Source organism: Microchirus variegatus, assembly GCF_963457635.1.
Source record: "Microchirus variegatus genome assembly, chromosome: 16".
Taxonomy (NCBI): Eukaryota; Metazoa; Chordata; class Actinopteri; order Pleuronectiformes; family Soleidae; genus Microchirus; species Microchirus variegatus.
Genome location: NC_139817.1, coordinates 8533885 through 8550694, shown reverse-complemented (window position 1 = coordinate 8550694; position 16810 = coordinate 8533885). Strand labels below are relative to the sequence as shown.

The window sequence follows — 16810 nt, the reverse complement described above, 5'->3', positions numbered from 1 at the left end:
TGTCCAATAAACATTTAACAAGCGTAGTACCTCCTGGATTAAAACTAAGATTAAGATTAAGATTAGAAGTGGGGAAATTCCAATTACTGCATTTAACCGTGAATTAGTGAACACACACAGCACACAATGAGGTGAAGTACACGCTAACCCGGAGCAGTGAGCTGCCTGCATTCAGCAGGGGGGGTTAGGTGCCTTGCTCAGGGGCACTTCAGCCGCGGACTGGTCGGGGATCGAAACCGGCTACCTTGCGGTGTGTAATTCATTGCGGGCCGCCAGAAGTGTTTCTGCGAGGCCACCATTGGCCCCCGTGCCGCACTTTGAGAACCAATGTTTTACATGATTCACATTGCCAGCCTTTTCTGAAAAAGACACATTTTGTCAAAAATACAAAAAGCTATTTAACCGGCGCAGCTCTTAGCTGCCTCCTTTCACCGCCGCCAGCTTTCAACCCCGCGTAAACAGTTGCAAATTAACAAAGAACGCAAAGGCACTTCCTTTTCTCTATACTGTACATTACTGTACGAACAAATCCAAAGTGAACACATGAATAACACTAATATAATATTTGCAGCATATACTGTAGAGCCGGGGGGGTAAACGCCTTGTACTGCACAGCGAGGCTTCACTAACAATCAATCTCTTGAGCATTTTGACAAGCAGGTTATGTGCAAACGACCTGCACTGCTAATGTATGCTGCAGACTGCATGAAAAGGGCAATAAATAGAGATGGAAAAACAACCAGGGTGAAATGTTGAATGTACAGCAAAGACCGTAAACTCTGTGGAACACAAGAGCACTGAATGCCAGATAAAAATGCGTCTCCTCGACTTCACCTGTTCAAATTAAAAGTTTCAAAAAAACAATCTTAATCAACTGGTTCCGCTCTTTACCGTGAATAGAAAAAAAATCCAACTCTGTGTAGGACAGTGATTCTCAAACTGGGAGAAGGTGGAGCACAGTTAATATTGAACGAACTGGGTTATTGAGGAACACTCCGTTGCCAAGTTCTCTTGGGACTCGGTAAGACACTGCGGTGCCGCAGCAGCACTGATGTCTCACATAAATTTGAACCTGCAAGCCGACCCGGACTTATCTCTGTGTGTTTGTGTCCCCGGTTTCCTCAAGATAGTCCATTTTCCCTCCAACAGCGTGAAGACAAGAAGTTAATGGAGCCTCTAAATTGTCTGTAGGTGTGTATGTGAGCGTGAAAAGCTGCTATCAGACGTGCACCCCAAGTTCAGCAGCAGGGCTGCATGTGAGATTGCAGATTTTGGCAAACGTTGCTGTGGAGATTTTCCAAGAACTTTTCTTGCCAGGGCCCCTCGGTCAAATTTCGAGAAAATGTCATGTGGGAGGAATAGAGGACATTTTGTAGTAGATTTCCAGATATTTCCTGTCCCAGTGACCGTCACAGAGAATAATAATGAATGGATAGAGTTACTCTGGGACTTTAACCCTGAGAACACAGAGCATTCAGGCTGCTCTTTCCCATTACTCTGTTACAACATATACACAGAGGCTATAAGAATGTCTAATATAGAGTGTCTTATATCTCTTTTTTCAGCACGATCTATAGGCAATCTGATGAAAGAGATTTTATTTTTCATTTTCACCAGCTATATAAACACACCTGTAAAATAACAAATAAAACAGCATGATTCTGAGATTAAAGTCAGAATTCTGAGATTAAAATCAGAATTCCGAGGAAAAAAACACGACTTTAATCCATTTTTTCTGTAATCTCAGAATTCTGACTTTTTTCCCCCTCAGAATTAAGACTTTTTCTATAATCTTAGAATTCTGATCTTTTTTTCCTCAGAATTCTTACTCTAATCTAAGAATTCTGACTATTTCTATAATCTCAGAATTCTGACTTTTCTCTTAGCATTCAGACTTTTTCTATAATCTCAGAATTCAGACTTTTTTCTCTTAGAATTCAGACTTTTTCTTTGATCTCAGAATTCAGACTTTTTCTATAATCTCAGAATTCAGACTTTTTTCTCTCAGAAGTCAGACTTTTTTCTCTTAGAATTCTGACTTTTTCTTTAATCTCAGAATTCAGACTTTTTCTATAATCTCAGAATTCTGACTTTTTCTATAATCTCAGAATTCAGACTTTTTTCTCTTAGAATTCTGACCTTTTCTTTAATCTCAGAATTCTGACCTTTTCTATAATCTCAGAATCCCTTATACTGCTGTACACCAGAGCAAAAGTACAACAAAAAAGAATTTAAAAAAATCAGAATGAATTTGTGAAATTTGGAAATCACACATCACAGTTCCAAATTTGTTGATCTGTGGCGTGTGAGCACTAACGGTTAAGTATTAATCCATCAAAAATACACAAGAACCGAAGTTGGGAATTGTTACTTCACTCCACACGAGTAAAATCAAAAACATTTTCTCTATTTTTGCTCAGGTTAGACGAGCTGTCAGCCACAGTGTGCACCAGTCACAGTTAACATTCAGGTCACAGATGCTGCTCATAAACGAGATGTTCTGTCACTACAAACAATCAACAGAGAAAACACCACTGTCATTCCCGTTTCTCCTGACACCTTGAAAGCCAAGTTTCTCTGTCATTTTCTTTCTCATTCATGCTCACACTCCGGTGACTCACTCCTTCTATCCATCTGTGTTAATGGCCGTGCGAAAGGACCGCGGGGTCCGAGGCCACCTCAGCTTGATGAAATTGGGAGTCCAGAAGGCTTATCTTTCTAACGTCTAGCTCTCTGATCACCGACACTCCCTCTTTGGTTTCAGCCAGCTCCAGCAGATTACAGCTCACAGACATTTGAAAGTTAATGCTCAACCCTACCCCCCCCCCCCCTCACAAACAACCTGCATTATAATTCAGAGGAGAAAGGCTGTGTGGCATCCACTATTTTATCTGGAGGCTCCACCATGTCCAATCACCAGAGAAAAGGGAAACAAAGAAAGAGAAAGAATGAATGAAGATGTAGGCAAGAAATAGATAATGGAGTAGAAAGAAAGATGGGGATAAAAAGCAGAAATGCAGCATTTACAGAAACATTTCTGACAGCTCCAGATGCCCCCCCCCCCCCCCATCTTCTTTAGTCCTTAAGGACGGCAAAACCATGTAGCTGCATTAGACTGACACGGCCCTTGAGTTCTAGTTTTTCTCCAGGCTACTGCACTCACACAGACGCCACTTCTGTCTCAGATGGTGTTTGTGATGTAGCGTTTTACTAACCAGCCCGAAACTGTAAAGCATTTTGAAATGAATATGAGAGAAGGACGGCCACACATATTCGGTAGTGGATACACACACCTGGGTCGTCTTTGCAGCCTGGGTTTCAACCAGGTCAGAACAAAGTCAAAGAATTGACCGTGAGAGTGAGGGTGGATGGTAGTTTGTCTTTACGTGGCCCTGTGATGGACTGGTGACCTGTCAAGGGTGTACCTTCAGCTGGGATTGGCACCAGTGGCACCCACGACCCTCATGTGGAGAATAAAGTGGGAGAAGATGAGTGAGTGAGTGAAGGAGCAGATAGAGAGTATAAAGCCCAATTTATACTCATGCGTAAAGTGCTCTGCGTAGGTTACGCAGACCCCTCTACGTCGACGGAGAGCCTGTCGAAGAGCCTCTGCGTCATCTCCGAGTGCACAAAATATTTTTTTAAGTGTCCGTCACTCCGTCAAGGGACAAACGGAGACGGCAAGAGCTGCGATTGGTCCTCAGGACAGGCCGAGCGAAGCTGCTCTGTGCCGGCTCACAGTGCGCACCGAGCGTCCACAGAGGCGGAGCTGATCACCGTCGACAACGTCGCTGCCAAGCTATAAATACGTCATATCTTAATACACAAACCACATGTTTAGACTCTAAATGGCCAATTTCTCGCCTCGAATTTTCTTAAAACTACGTTCCGTGACACAGAAAAGTGAGAAACGGCCACTGTTTCATCAACAACAGTCTTTCTCTCTCTTTCTCTCTCGGACGCTCACTGTAGCCAAAAGCACAACAACCTTGCGCAGCGACGCCTACTGATCGGGCGGGAAATTGCAGCGCATATCCGTCACCACGACGCAGAAGTATGAAGGCTCGAGAGGTCTCCGTGGTGACGCAGTCGGATAACGCATTACGCAGTCGGAGAAGTATAATGTGGCCTTGAGCCTTTATGCTGATGATGCAAGTGTGTGAGTGAGGAGCACAAGAAGTAAAACTTCACAAATGCCCTTTTCCATGAGTGAAGCACACTCTGGAGAACTGGTCGTCACCTTTTCAATTACAACATTGACATTTAAATTCAATACAGACTCAGTGATAGAAAATGTAATTTTAACAGAAAATGTATTCTTGATTTATTAATTCATTTATTGCTGTCTGTTCAAAATACTTTTTTTTTTTTTTTAGAAAATAATGTATATTAGCACCTATAAATCAAAACACACACGCAGATGAACTGATCAAACCAGCTACAATCAAAACATCCTCCATCAGCTAAAAACCCAGGACAGCCACGTTTGAGCAAACAATCATGCTTGAACTGCATCAAACACTTGTGCTACGTCACAAGAAAATACGGGACAATAATAAGTGGAAACAACAGATTTAAATATGTGTACATGTACATAATATCATAGACAATATACACAAATAGACATAGTCTTGGGTTCCTCCTCCACTGGTTGCAGAAATACATCAGTTTGAATTAAAGTCTATGGGAAAATAAGCTCTTTTATCCCCACTTGATTTATTACATCAGTAAATGTTTTCCCGGGGAGTTAATGGACTTAATCAATAGTTCCAGGTCTTCTTCAATTGATCGCAATGTCCATTTTGTCAATTATGTTCCCATTTAGAGGAAAATAGACAATAAAACACGGCACAATCATCCAATAAGGAGCCTTGTGAACATCTGGATGCTACAGAATAGAGTGGAACAATATTGTGCCAAGATTATGTGGGAATATTGGCATTACCTGAATATAATGGCAGGTGAAATAGTGTACGCTCAAAGAGGCCATGCTGGGTAAAATGATGTTGGTCGTGTTTGGCAACAATAGCTATTATATGCACAGGGAGATTGGCTATGGTTAATAAAAACCTAAAATGTTAACGGCAGCTCCGTGATAGAATGCAATAAAATGTGCTCTCGTGCATAAAAGGCTGATGTGCTACAAGCACGGGCAACTTCCACGCCATAACTTTTTATTTCGACACATATGGTCCACGCCACTCCCTGCACGCGGCGTAAACCTAGAACTGCGTAAACCCTGCGAAATATACATAATCTGCGGGGATGATGCGCACTGTGACATTTGTGAATTAATCGAACCGTGTCACGGGTCAATCGCTGGACTGCGCACACAAAAAACATCGGCCATGTTTACTGGAGATAAAAAGTAATTTCATAAATTTAAAAAATAAAATACAGTTAATATTCCAGGTCACTCTGTGACCAATAAAGACAGAACACAAGTAGGACATAAGAAATCTGCAGTCCTTAGTTTGGTGCAGGGGGAAAAGAGTGCACCAAAGTGTGAGAATAGAAAGTGATTTAAGTTTGAAATTAGTCAGAGAGCGAAGCCTGATTAAGGTAGACTTAATTTTCTCAAACCTATTTAATTCCATGACATAATTTCCTACTTCTTTTGATAAATGAGACGGAGCAAAACCGAGGCTTATGTCTGCCTGCATGCTACACACACACACACACACACACATAATTTCGTAGTGAGGACACTCATAGACATAATGCATTCCCTAGACACTTAAACTAACTTTAGTCTTTACCCTGAAAAAGCCCTTTAAAACACAGAGCGTATCGCAGATAATTTCACTCGCGCTGTTGCAGGAAGCCCGGCGAATCAGCGTCTTAGTCACCAGAGGGGAAGAGTCGGAAAGAAGCCTGTACATAGTTTCCATTTTTTTACGCTTTATATTGTTCAAATTTCAAATGTGTACACCATGTTAAAACAGTATTTTAACATGCAGTGAATTGTAAATAACTGCCATATATTGAAAGTTATTCTGGAAAAATGCTGTAGGTGTGAAAGCAGGTGTGGTTCGGTTCGTTTGCGTACGTGTGAATGCAATCTCGGTTCTTTTGGTGCGCACCAAACCAACCGGTCAGAGACCACCCCTTCAGGCAGGTCTCGGACTGCTTTATCCGCCCTACTGTGGTACGGTCCCTCCAGTGTGAAAGCAACCAAACCAAATGGGACGAAACGGTCTCGTTTAATGTATTATGGGTATCCCAGTTGGATTACCCCAAATTTCCACCAGGCGCGTCAGCGGCGCAGAACGTCAGCGCCCCGGTTTTGCGCCGTCCTCTGACCTGCGTCAATCACCACCTGGCTGCACCGTATTAGTCAGCCATATTTAGCGAGCCGGCGATCAGCTACGGTGACCGCGCCGCTTACGTTCCGCGGCGGTGACGCCCATCTAGAACTATGCATATGTGAAAGCAAACCGTACCCACGTCTGTTTGCTACATTTTTGACTGGTGCGGACCAAAGCAATCAAACTATAGGTGTAAAAACGCCCTTAGGTCTTTCACACATGCATAGTTCTAAACGGACGAAAATAGACCATGAAGACCATCGACACCGGAACCGGACTAACCCCCTAATTTCCACTGGGCCGCGTTCACCGGAGCTGATCGCTGCCACTCTAATCAATGTGAGCATTTCCACCGGGCACACCGCAGCTTCTTGTGTGAACACGGCTGGCTCGCAAGGCTGCGCTGCACTGATGGCAAAGCTGCGCAGCCGTAACGCGCCCGGTGGGGATTGAAGCTGGGCAGAGAACAGCGCATAATCGCGCCACTGAGGTTACGAGTTGATGACGCGCCCTGTGGAAATCCGGGGTTATCCCGTATCTCATACCCATAATGCATTAACTAGACCCTTTCATCCCATTTGGTTTTGTTGCTTTCATACCAGAGGAACCGTACCAAAGTAGGGCGAATAAAGGTTGATTTGGGGCGCACCAAAGGACCGAGATTACATTCACACCTACACAAACGAACCGAACCACAGCATTTGGTGCGCACCTACACGTTGGTGTGATGCTGTAGGTGTGAAAGCGCCCTTAGTTGTTCAAGGGTTAAAGTTGTAGGGCCCAGACAAAAATGTACCAACAAGGTCAACATGTCCTCACAAAGGGTAAGGGTTAATCTATTTTTACCTGTTTGGCTCTTATAGAGCTCTTCCACATGTGAACTAAAAAAACAAGAGGCACAGAGAGAGTGAGAGAGAGGGGGGGGGGGGGGATGAAGAGAGATGGAGAGAAACAGGTCAAGAAAACTCTGAGTGAGACTCTTTTTTCTTCTTCTTCTGTCCCCGGCCTTCATTTTTCCTCAGCAGGCTCTTACCTCCCGCGGCGCTGCTGTTCCACAGAGACATGAGCTGACATCAAAAGTGATGCTGGAAAAGCCCGCGCGTGCATGCGCTCGCATGCACACGACACAATAATATTCACCTCATGTGCTCGGCTATACTCTCTGTAGACATAAGCTGATTACCTTTCAGAATGAAATCCCATATGCCTACGGTGGCTCATATATGAAAACACACGCTCACACATATATGAGAGGGTATTTTCGCTGACAGAGAGTCATGCGGTGAATTACCAAAAAACTTCTACATCTGCACGTCAGTCAGGCTGAAGGTGAAAAATGCCGAATTAAAAGTCCCTGCATGAGTCTCCCCTCCGTCCACAAATCATTTTCTCCCCCACCCTCTCCCGTCTGCATCTCCTCTCTGCCTCCATTCTCAAGTCCTGACCACTACAGTCACACACACACACACACACACACACAACTCTGACGAGAGTAAAAAAATATATATATGACGGGTCCTAAAAAGATAACACTCAATAACAGCATAACTGTTCTTAACGTCCCTCCAAGCAATTTCACAGGTTGGTGGCTTCAAACGACGGGAGGGAGATGAACGCACGTGACTTCAGCGCCCGCGACGTCACTAAGCTCCCGCGATGCAAGACGACGTCTCTGTGATACTGATGCAGATCGGCAGATCAAAACAGGTAAAACTCGCCGGCATGACAATGTAACTGTATGAAAAAAAAAAACGCTTATATAACTCAAATTCAAATGGAGCGAGGCAGTAATGTGATTAGTTCAGTTGATGCAAACTGTGTGTAAACAAGGGCATATTTTTGGAGAAGGTAATTATGTGAAATGGGGATTTAATAAGAGCGATTCCTGTTTCCCCGCTCCGCTCTATATCGGCTCTATGTTTTTTTCCATTATGAGGTATGTAGCAGTGGAACCTTCCATTTAACCAGTAGCGAAATAACAATTTGAGAGCAATTTCGGGCATTAAATAGCTTTTTTTTTCTTCCGTGAGTGGAATTGACGAACGTCTCCCGGGTGAATTTACGAGACTAAATGCGACCAAAGGTGACGACGAGGATTGAGACCAGCAGCCACTTAAAATTCCACTGAAGACTTTTTTCCATTTTCTAATTCGGTGGACGTCGTGTCCTGTACGTTCATTTGTTTTTTTTGGATTGGTTATCTTTTAATTAATATATTGCACTTGCATTATATATCAAGAATGTATTGCTGTAAACCTTGGCACAGATTAAGGCTGCATCTAATTACTATTTTCACAGTCAAGTAGTCATTAATTATTCCATGGTGAGCAAACTAATCGGAAAACCTTAAATCCCTATTTGAACTGTTTGAAGTAATTACCAAGGTGTCCAGAAGAGGACGCTGTGAGAGTAGCTTGACTTGTATCTTTGGCCGCTTTGCTCATCGGAAGAAGACAACGGTGATGTTGTTTGTTGTGACAATGGAGGACAATTATGAGAACGAAAGCATCTGAAAAGCGGCGCGTGGAACAAATCTGAGGACTCAGCTTTTCGCCAAGAGCTAAGCAGCGGATTAACGCCCAGACCGTAGAAACAACGAACCTTAGCAACCAATTTTCCATGTTTTTAAATCCAGAGAAAGCACGGACTAGACCATCCAGTCAAGACGCAGGACCACACATTTTCACGGAGAAGATCAGAAGACACACACGATTGTCGGGAAGAGCCAGATTGGGAATTAAAATCTGTTCAATTCATCTCTCTAGTGTGGAGCAGGCTTTACCAGAGGCATCACACGCAACCGCCTGTTGACACTCTCAGCAGAGACAGTTAGAAGGTGAGATGACTCACTCTGTACAACAACAAAAAAAAGCATTTAGTTTCGCTCCAGGGTGTGAAAAAAAATGTGCAATGATAAATTATTACAACTGTAACTAACTAATTTGGGCTCGTCCTTCAAAATTCCATTGATGAAGTGTTTGTAGTTCCTCAACAAATTCTGAACACACTTAAAACCTTTTTCCCAACCAAGTTTTTCTTTTTAAATCATGTTAAGTTGGTGGATAAATTAAAAAAACAAATGAAAATGTAATAAAAGTTTAAATATTTCATACGTGCCAAAGGGATAGGAGAATTAAAACACATCCGTCCTGATCATTAGGCCTACTGAGAGCAGCTTAATGTAATTGTTATTGTCCTAAAGCGACTTTTACGACTAAAACCCCTCTGCCTCAGACACAGCTGTGGCATTTTAAAATATTCACTCACAACTATGAGCTATGGCTATAATTAGCACGTCAATGGATCCCTGCTGCTGACTTATTACTATGGCTGCACTAAATACTAAATATTACCAACTGTGTTTCCACAGTTTGAATACAACTACGCTCGTATTAAAATAACCCTGACCACGGCAACGCGACAACGGTCTCAAAACTAACAAAAACAATGGCTCAGTCCAATTATAAAATAAAACTACATTCAGTGAACATCTCACGTCTTTATTTTCCTTAAATTTTATTATTCTTTTACTCTTTTAATCCATTAGAAAGATGCGATATAGATTGAATCTGTATCTGCTTCATTAGATTAAAAAGATGCAACCTGCCTCCTCACGCTGGCTATTTCATTATCATCCTCCTCGCTCTCTTCTCCCCACCGTCTAGCCTCGATACACCTATCTGTTTGAGTTGTCGGTCGGCCTGCTTAATGACTCCAGGCTGTCTGCAGTGATAATGGGCTAACAATATGAGAAAATGAGCTAACAGTGGGGCGATACACAATTCGCCTCTTAGTGTCTGTAATATACTTGGCTGCAGCGTGGTAGAGCGGCAGAGGGGGGGGGGGGGGGGGGGGGGATAAAAGGTGAGCAGGCAGGAGTTAAATTGGGACCGAGGGCTCCACAGCTCCCGTAAATGACGTTGCCAAAAACCATTTTGCTCGTATTTGTATTGTGATATAAAAAGAAGAAAAAAACACCACCATCACCTACTCTGTGTGTTTACCAAGTGCCACTCGGACTCTGTTATAGTGAAGTGAGTTAAATCATGCGCGTTTGGAGTGTTTGTTTTGGGAAAAAGTGCCATCCAGGCAACCTGTTGTCTAATGTTTTATCCTCCGCATGAGGGACGCGGGGGCTGCCGGTGCCAACCCCAGGCTGACACGGTGTGAAAACACGCTAAATTGACCAATTAACCTCTGCATGTTTTTAGAGAGGCCACACGGGTGGTGTAGTGGTTAGCACTCTTGCCTTTGCAGCAAGAAGACCCCGGGTTCAGTCTCCGGTTTCTTCCCACAGTCCAAAGACATGCCGATTTAGGGATTAGGTAAATTTGACACTCCAAATCCACTGTAGGTGTGATGGACTTGCAAACCGTCCATGGTGTACCCCGCCCTATGTCAGCTGAGATAGGCACAGCAACCCCCCGTGACCCTCATGGGGAGGATAAAGCAGGTAGAAGATGGATGGATGGATGATGGATGCAAACTCCTTGCAGAAAGATCCTTATTCCAACTGGGTCGCAAACCAACAGCACGGACCACTACGCCGCTACGTGAAACATGTGTCGCAATTCAAATGTTGCAGACACTGAAAGACTCACGACATGACATTAGAAAACAATTGTCAACTTGTCTGACTAAAATCATTATTTTTTTAAAACACACATATAAACATTGTTTCTCCAACTGAAATTGAACTTAATCCAGTGTCTCTCAATCAGACGCACGGGTCATTTAAGTGGGAGTCGGATTACTACAGCATGTAAATGTTCTACTACACAACGCACTGAAGACGAATACAACAGTGAGAAAAGATGATAAAAGGTTAATGTCTAATACTAACAAGATGAAAAAGGGTCAAATTACCCTCCTAGCACAGCAGGAGCGGTGCGCCTTATTCAATTAACCGACTTGCGGCTAGCGCTCGCGTACTGGGACACTGAAAGTAGTCCAATTCATCAGCGTTAGTCCCAAATTTGCACAGAAACTGTACAGGACTGTAATATTTTAAAGGTCCGTGTTCATCTGTGAGCTCGCCGGGGGCCGAGACGTGAACTAGATGCTGCGGAGGTGACCCCACATGGCTCTATACATCGCTGTGTTTTTAAAATTTTGATGACCGCTTAAACCGCTTTTTTTTTTTTTTTTTTTTACCAGCGCATGCCTCCGGTGCATCTGCATTTCTGAGATTTGTTTCATTCTCTCATCATCATTTACACTCCATTCACACACGGGGGAAAAAGAAAAAACGAGAAATTTGAATGCATAGGAACTAAGAGCCTTAATGGAATTGGGTGTTTGGTGGTCAGTCCTATACTGTGACCAGTCCAATTATTTCAGCTCATAATTATGTGCTGGCAGACCTGAGTTCCCCAAAAAACATTCGTTTTTGTTATACCTGCTGGCATAACTAGTATTGCTGTCCCTGGTCTCTCACTCTTCTCTCATTCTATTCTGTTGTAACCTACTTGCTTTAGACATTTGTGGGTTCTAGTGCTGCAAGAATGAGACACAAAACCAAACCTTTCAAATGTTCACTAGGTAACAAACTGTTTAACCGTCCTGTAACCAATCCTGTCGCCATCGACATGATTTGGCACGCGTGCTTTTTCTCATTACCGTAACTCCTAGACCGTTTGGGAAATCTAGTCAATTCGAAAACTATGGACTGGTGATCTGTCCAGGGTGTGACAGCCAACTTTTACCCCCCAATGCAACCCCTCATGTGCAGGATAAAGCGGTTGAAGACGTATGGATGGATGGACACCGGAAAGAAGAGAAATAGAACTGCCCCCGTATACTTGTCATTACGGTAGAACCTCAGGACCTCTAATCACCGACAAGATTCTCCAGCGTGTCGCACGTTTGTGACGTCAGCTTCTCAATCCCTAAACTTACAGGACATCGAAAGTGGAATGTTATTTTGGAAGAACAATTCTACAGCCATAAAATCAGTATAAATTTGATTATCTCGATGGTCATAAAAGGGTTAAAATATTCAAATAAAAATGAAAACCGCTCCAAATTAGAATGGAAAAAAATAAATGTTTAATATATTCCTTTCTTGGCTGTACATATTTATGTTTAAACGTAGATTTGACTTTAATCTGACTGACATTTAAAGCACCTGTCCCGTCCTGTCAGCTTGTGTTTTCCATACAATCTAATAAATCAGAGATGCTATATGAAACATTTGCAGATCGGAATATTTTTCTGAACCGAGCAGTGAGGGAATTGCTACACGAAAAAGCACCCTCAAAAAAAACAAAAAAAAAACAGACTGCACGTCCTGAAGTGAATTACAGTGGAGGCTGACCTACGCAGAATATGAATGTGTTTTGTTCTGGTGCTTTTCTGAAAATCTGTTCTGCCCTGAAAATCTCTCCGGATCTGAGGTTAGCACATTATCCACAACAGTGTCTGTGCTCTGTTCTACACATCTGACTGCTGTGAAATACTGGAGAAAAAAAAAGGTGCTTCACTCGACTAAAGACAAGTCTGTCTTATTTCAGAGAGAGGAGAGAGCTGACAGCAGCACGGTGTATCATTAGCAGCAGAACAAAGACGAGACAGAGATAGCCAAAGCCCACCAAGAGGCACGGAAAAAACACACCTGTGTGTGCGTGTGTGTTTGTCTGTCCTTATCTCTAAATCCAAGAGCGCATTCACATTCGACACGCACACACAAACACTGGCCCACATGCGGCATCTTCAGCAGTGAGAGCGCGTGAATCGGCACAGACCGCACGGTGTTTCTCACTGCTTTCCTCGCTGCTCGTCTGAAGTCTCAGGCTGCGCCGTGGGTTTTTTCACATGGTCGCATAATCACACGATCGGGAAAAGCCTTCATATCGTTATCCCCAATTAAAGCGCCATAATTATAACCTTTATCAAACACTCGGCGTGTTCTGCGACCGATGATGGTTTGGAAAGTAGCAGGAGAGGAGAAGATTTTTCATTGTTTTGCATGGACGACACTCTTTGCCTTTGCAGCAAGTGAGAGTGGATGGTTCTTTGTCTCTATGTGTCCCTGCGATGGACTGGCAAACTGTCCAGTGAGTACCCCGCCTATGTCAACCGGGATTGGCCCAGTACCCCCCCTCCGCAACCCTCATGGGGAGGATAAAGTGGTCAAAAATATATGTATGTATGGATGATCAGTGTCAGATTCAGAAATCCCTGCACATCCTATGACAGGACAGGTTTGGGGATGATCCTTTGAGTCAGAACTGATCAGATTTCCGGCTGAAGAAAAGGATGCACATATAAATTGGAAAATAGTGGGATTTGTGACTGATTTGCACTTGGCTCACATTAACTCGTGCCACGTAAAAAAAACTGTGTGAGTGCTCAGACTACACAATGTCTTGCTAAGTCCATTCTCTTAATTGGATCCACGCCCGATTTTAATGGTCTCCCGGGTCATGACCCACCCTACCACAAAACTGCATGGAAACAGCTTTTTTTGGGGAAGACTCGGACACATAACGACTCCTGAAACGCGACCAGATTTGGTGGAGATAACGAACTACAGCGAAACAACAACATCAAAATTTCAACTCGACTCTTTGCTGCATCTCATTGGTCCCCTACCTCCAGGATAGATGTCTTTTATTCCACTTGTTGGGAGGAGTTGGGAGGCTTCGTTTCCTGCGACCGTTTGTTGTCCCCTCAGCCTCAGACACATCTGGCAGTGAACATCTGGGTGTTTTCATTAGTCCTAGAGTGGCTGGGTCTGGAGAGGGGAAGAAAGAAAAAAAAAGAATAGCTGATCATGTCAGAGAGGTGCTGATAGTTTGTGGTTTTCTTAAGTGGATTCAATTATACACTTTCATATTGATTTAGACAAAAAGCCTCCCACATGTTCCACCTAAACAAACAAAGCCACATACCCAAGACTCCCGTCTCCTTCAGGCCTCCAAACCTCTGCATGGCTTTGATGGCCTTGGTCAGGGCCTCCTTGGTCTGGAGCTGACCAGTTACTGGGTCAGGGGGCGGGAGGTAGCCGAACCGGCTCAGCCAGTCCTGTGGGAGGGGGGGGTAAACAGTAGACGATGAGTTCAAGAGTCAGCGCAGGCATTTCAAAGACTCCGAGTATGCCACAGCAGCTGAGAAGGTCTGACACCTGTTGGTGTTTACTGTCTGTGGATTCTGTGTCTGTACACATATGTGGTTTCATGTTCTAAGTGTGTAAATGCAGCAATTCTGTGACACAGATAAACAGACGGTTAGAGGGAAAAAAATTAAAAATCTCCTTTTTCCGCCATCGCAATCTGTTCATTTACACATAAACATTTATACAAACAATTTATAAATTTTATAAATTTATAAAACAGATTTTTTTTTTTCTGAAATCTGAAGAATTTAATCTTCAAGGGGAAAAAAAAGAAAAACACTTTGTGAGACCCTGACCTTTGTTCATCCAAACTTAAGCAGCTTTTCCATGAGTCAAAGTGAATGTTTGAAAGGGTTCTCTCGAGACTCTATTCTTAAAGGTCCAGGTTTATTGGTAGAAACTTAATAAAGTACCCATAAGTATGTTTAAATAAGTGTATAATCACTTTAAAATAAAGCATAATAAGCTTTTTATGTGCAGTTTAGACAAGGTCCTTGCTTTCACTTCTCGCCTGCCGTGTCTCTACAGCAGCCCAAACAGAGAAGAGGAATCTTTCTCTGTCCACATAAACCCGATGAACATAAACCAATGAAGAAGAAATGACAGTAAATGCATGTTTACATCCTTTCTGGTATGTGCAGGCCGCCATAAATCCCTTCCCGGGAGGGAGAAGGAGGAATCCTCATCCTCTACAGTGTCACCACTGGGTTTCACTAAATCTGTCAGAAAACCACTGTCAAAAACATCGCTGCATCAGCTTCAAAAACGTTTCACGCCATGAAATCGACATTTTCCTACAGAACCTGATGACGACAAGACCTTTTTGCTACTTTGATGCTGCGCCCCGTTTCTCTTGACATGCAAGTCAAGTCAAAAGAAAGACAAACGCATTTTAATTTAACGTATACACATAAGGGCTCAATAATATAGATTTTTTTTAACTCGAGACGTATGTGGAAGTAAGTATAAAGATACATTGGCGAGCAGAAATAGCAGCTATGTGTATATAAAGGGTGACTGCGAGTCCATTTCTATTTGGGACCAGTGAAGTCACTGCCAATCAAAGTGGTCCAGCTGAGTCCATTGATCGGCTGTGGAGCATATAAGATGTGACGGATGGAAGCGTCTGAGCTGCAACCTGAGCCCTGTGCTTTTCTTCTCCTCCTCTCTAATTCTACTTTTCCCCCGAGGGCTTTATTTTTCGGTCTCCTTTTCTCGTCTCCTCCCTTCGCCTTTTCTTTGTCTCGTGCACTCGTCGGAGGCGAGTGACACTGATCAATGGCGAGGCATCCCAACTTTATTGACAAAGCTGGTTATATCCCATTAACTAAATGACTGGGCTTTAGTGATACTCTCTGCCAGCTGATGTTTGCTAGGCTTTGTCATCCGTGCAGAGAGCTCAGTGCAAGTGTTCAGGGGGGAATTGGATTGACCCTTAGCCTCAACCGGGGAGGACAAGGAGCACCAATTTCCTGGATAAAACTGAGCTGAAACTATAATGCTCGGGGTAAGTGGGAGAGGTCAGAGAATTTAACAGATAGAAGGGAAGTTAAAGCACACAACTTATCCAGTGAAATCCACAAACGCAGCAGTCTTATTTTTGTTTTGTTCACTCTTATCGCCGTCGCAATGTGTTCGACCAATAATGCGCAACAGGAAGCCACGAGCATACAATCGCTTGTACAGGTTTTTATCCGCCAGCTCAGATGAACTTGTTATTATTATTATTATTATTTTTTTTTAAAAACAGGGAGCAAAAATGCACGGTGACTTCAAAAAAATAAGACGCAAATAACTTATCTGTCGTAAACAGATGAATCTGCCTGCTGCTGTTCCCCAAAAGAGTATTTAATATGTTCATGCTGCAATACTGATAAAAAATTAAATGTGCCATTCGACGAACCAGGCTGCATGCACAGTAAATAATGTGAGTTTTTTCCCCCACAATGCAATGCGGGAGGAAATAGAGGCGGGAGCTCATGCTCATAACTCACAGATAATAAAATACAAATTTTGAATCGGATGAGACAGCTCCAGAACCATAAAGCCTATACACACATCACTTACTTAGAACTGCTTTTTAATGTTATTTTGAGTGTGCTGCTCTGTGGAGTTTAGATTTTAATGGGATGGAATGGCGCTTAATGTTATGCTTTGAAAAAAAAAAAAAGAAGAAAAAAAAATGCCTTAACATTTAGAACCAACGATTATTTTCATAATTGATTAATCTGTCAGATATTTTCTCGAGTAGTGGTTTGGTCCAGAAAGTGTTGAAAAGTGATTCCTTTTGAATGATTTCTTTAGAAATTAGAAATATTCACATTTAAAGTATACCAGAACCTTAAGAAGCTAAAAAAAAAATCAGGAAACTTATTTTAATAATGAA

General features: G+C 42.9%; 1 protein-coding gene across 1 annotated transcript in view; it reads right to left on the bottom strand.

The window, feature by feature from the left end:
* The window catches only part of LOC310937757 (matrix metalloproteinase-17-like), a gene marked incomplete at its 5' end in the record, with an annotated part of 84240 nt that overhangs the window by 46026 nt on the left and 21404 nt on the right, over positions 1 to 16810 (bottom strand). Inside the window, 2 exons of the mRNA XM_083902104.1 lie at positions 13902 to 14043; positions 14201 to 14333. Coding sequence (XP_083758230.1) covers positions 13902 to 14043; positions 14201 to 14333 — 275 coding nt within the window. The remainder of the gene's footprint in view (positions 1 to 13901; positions 14044 to 14200; positions 14334 to 16810) is intronic.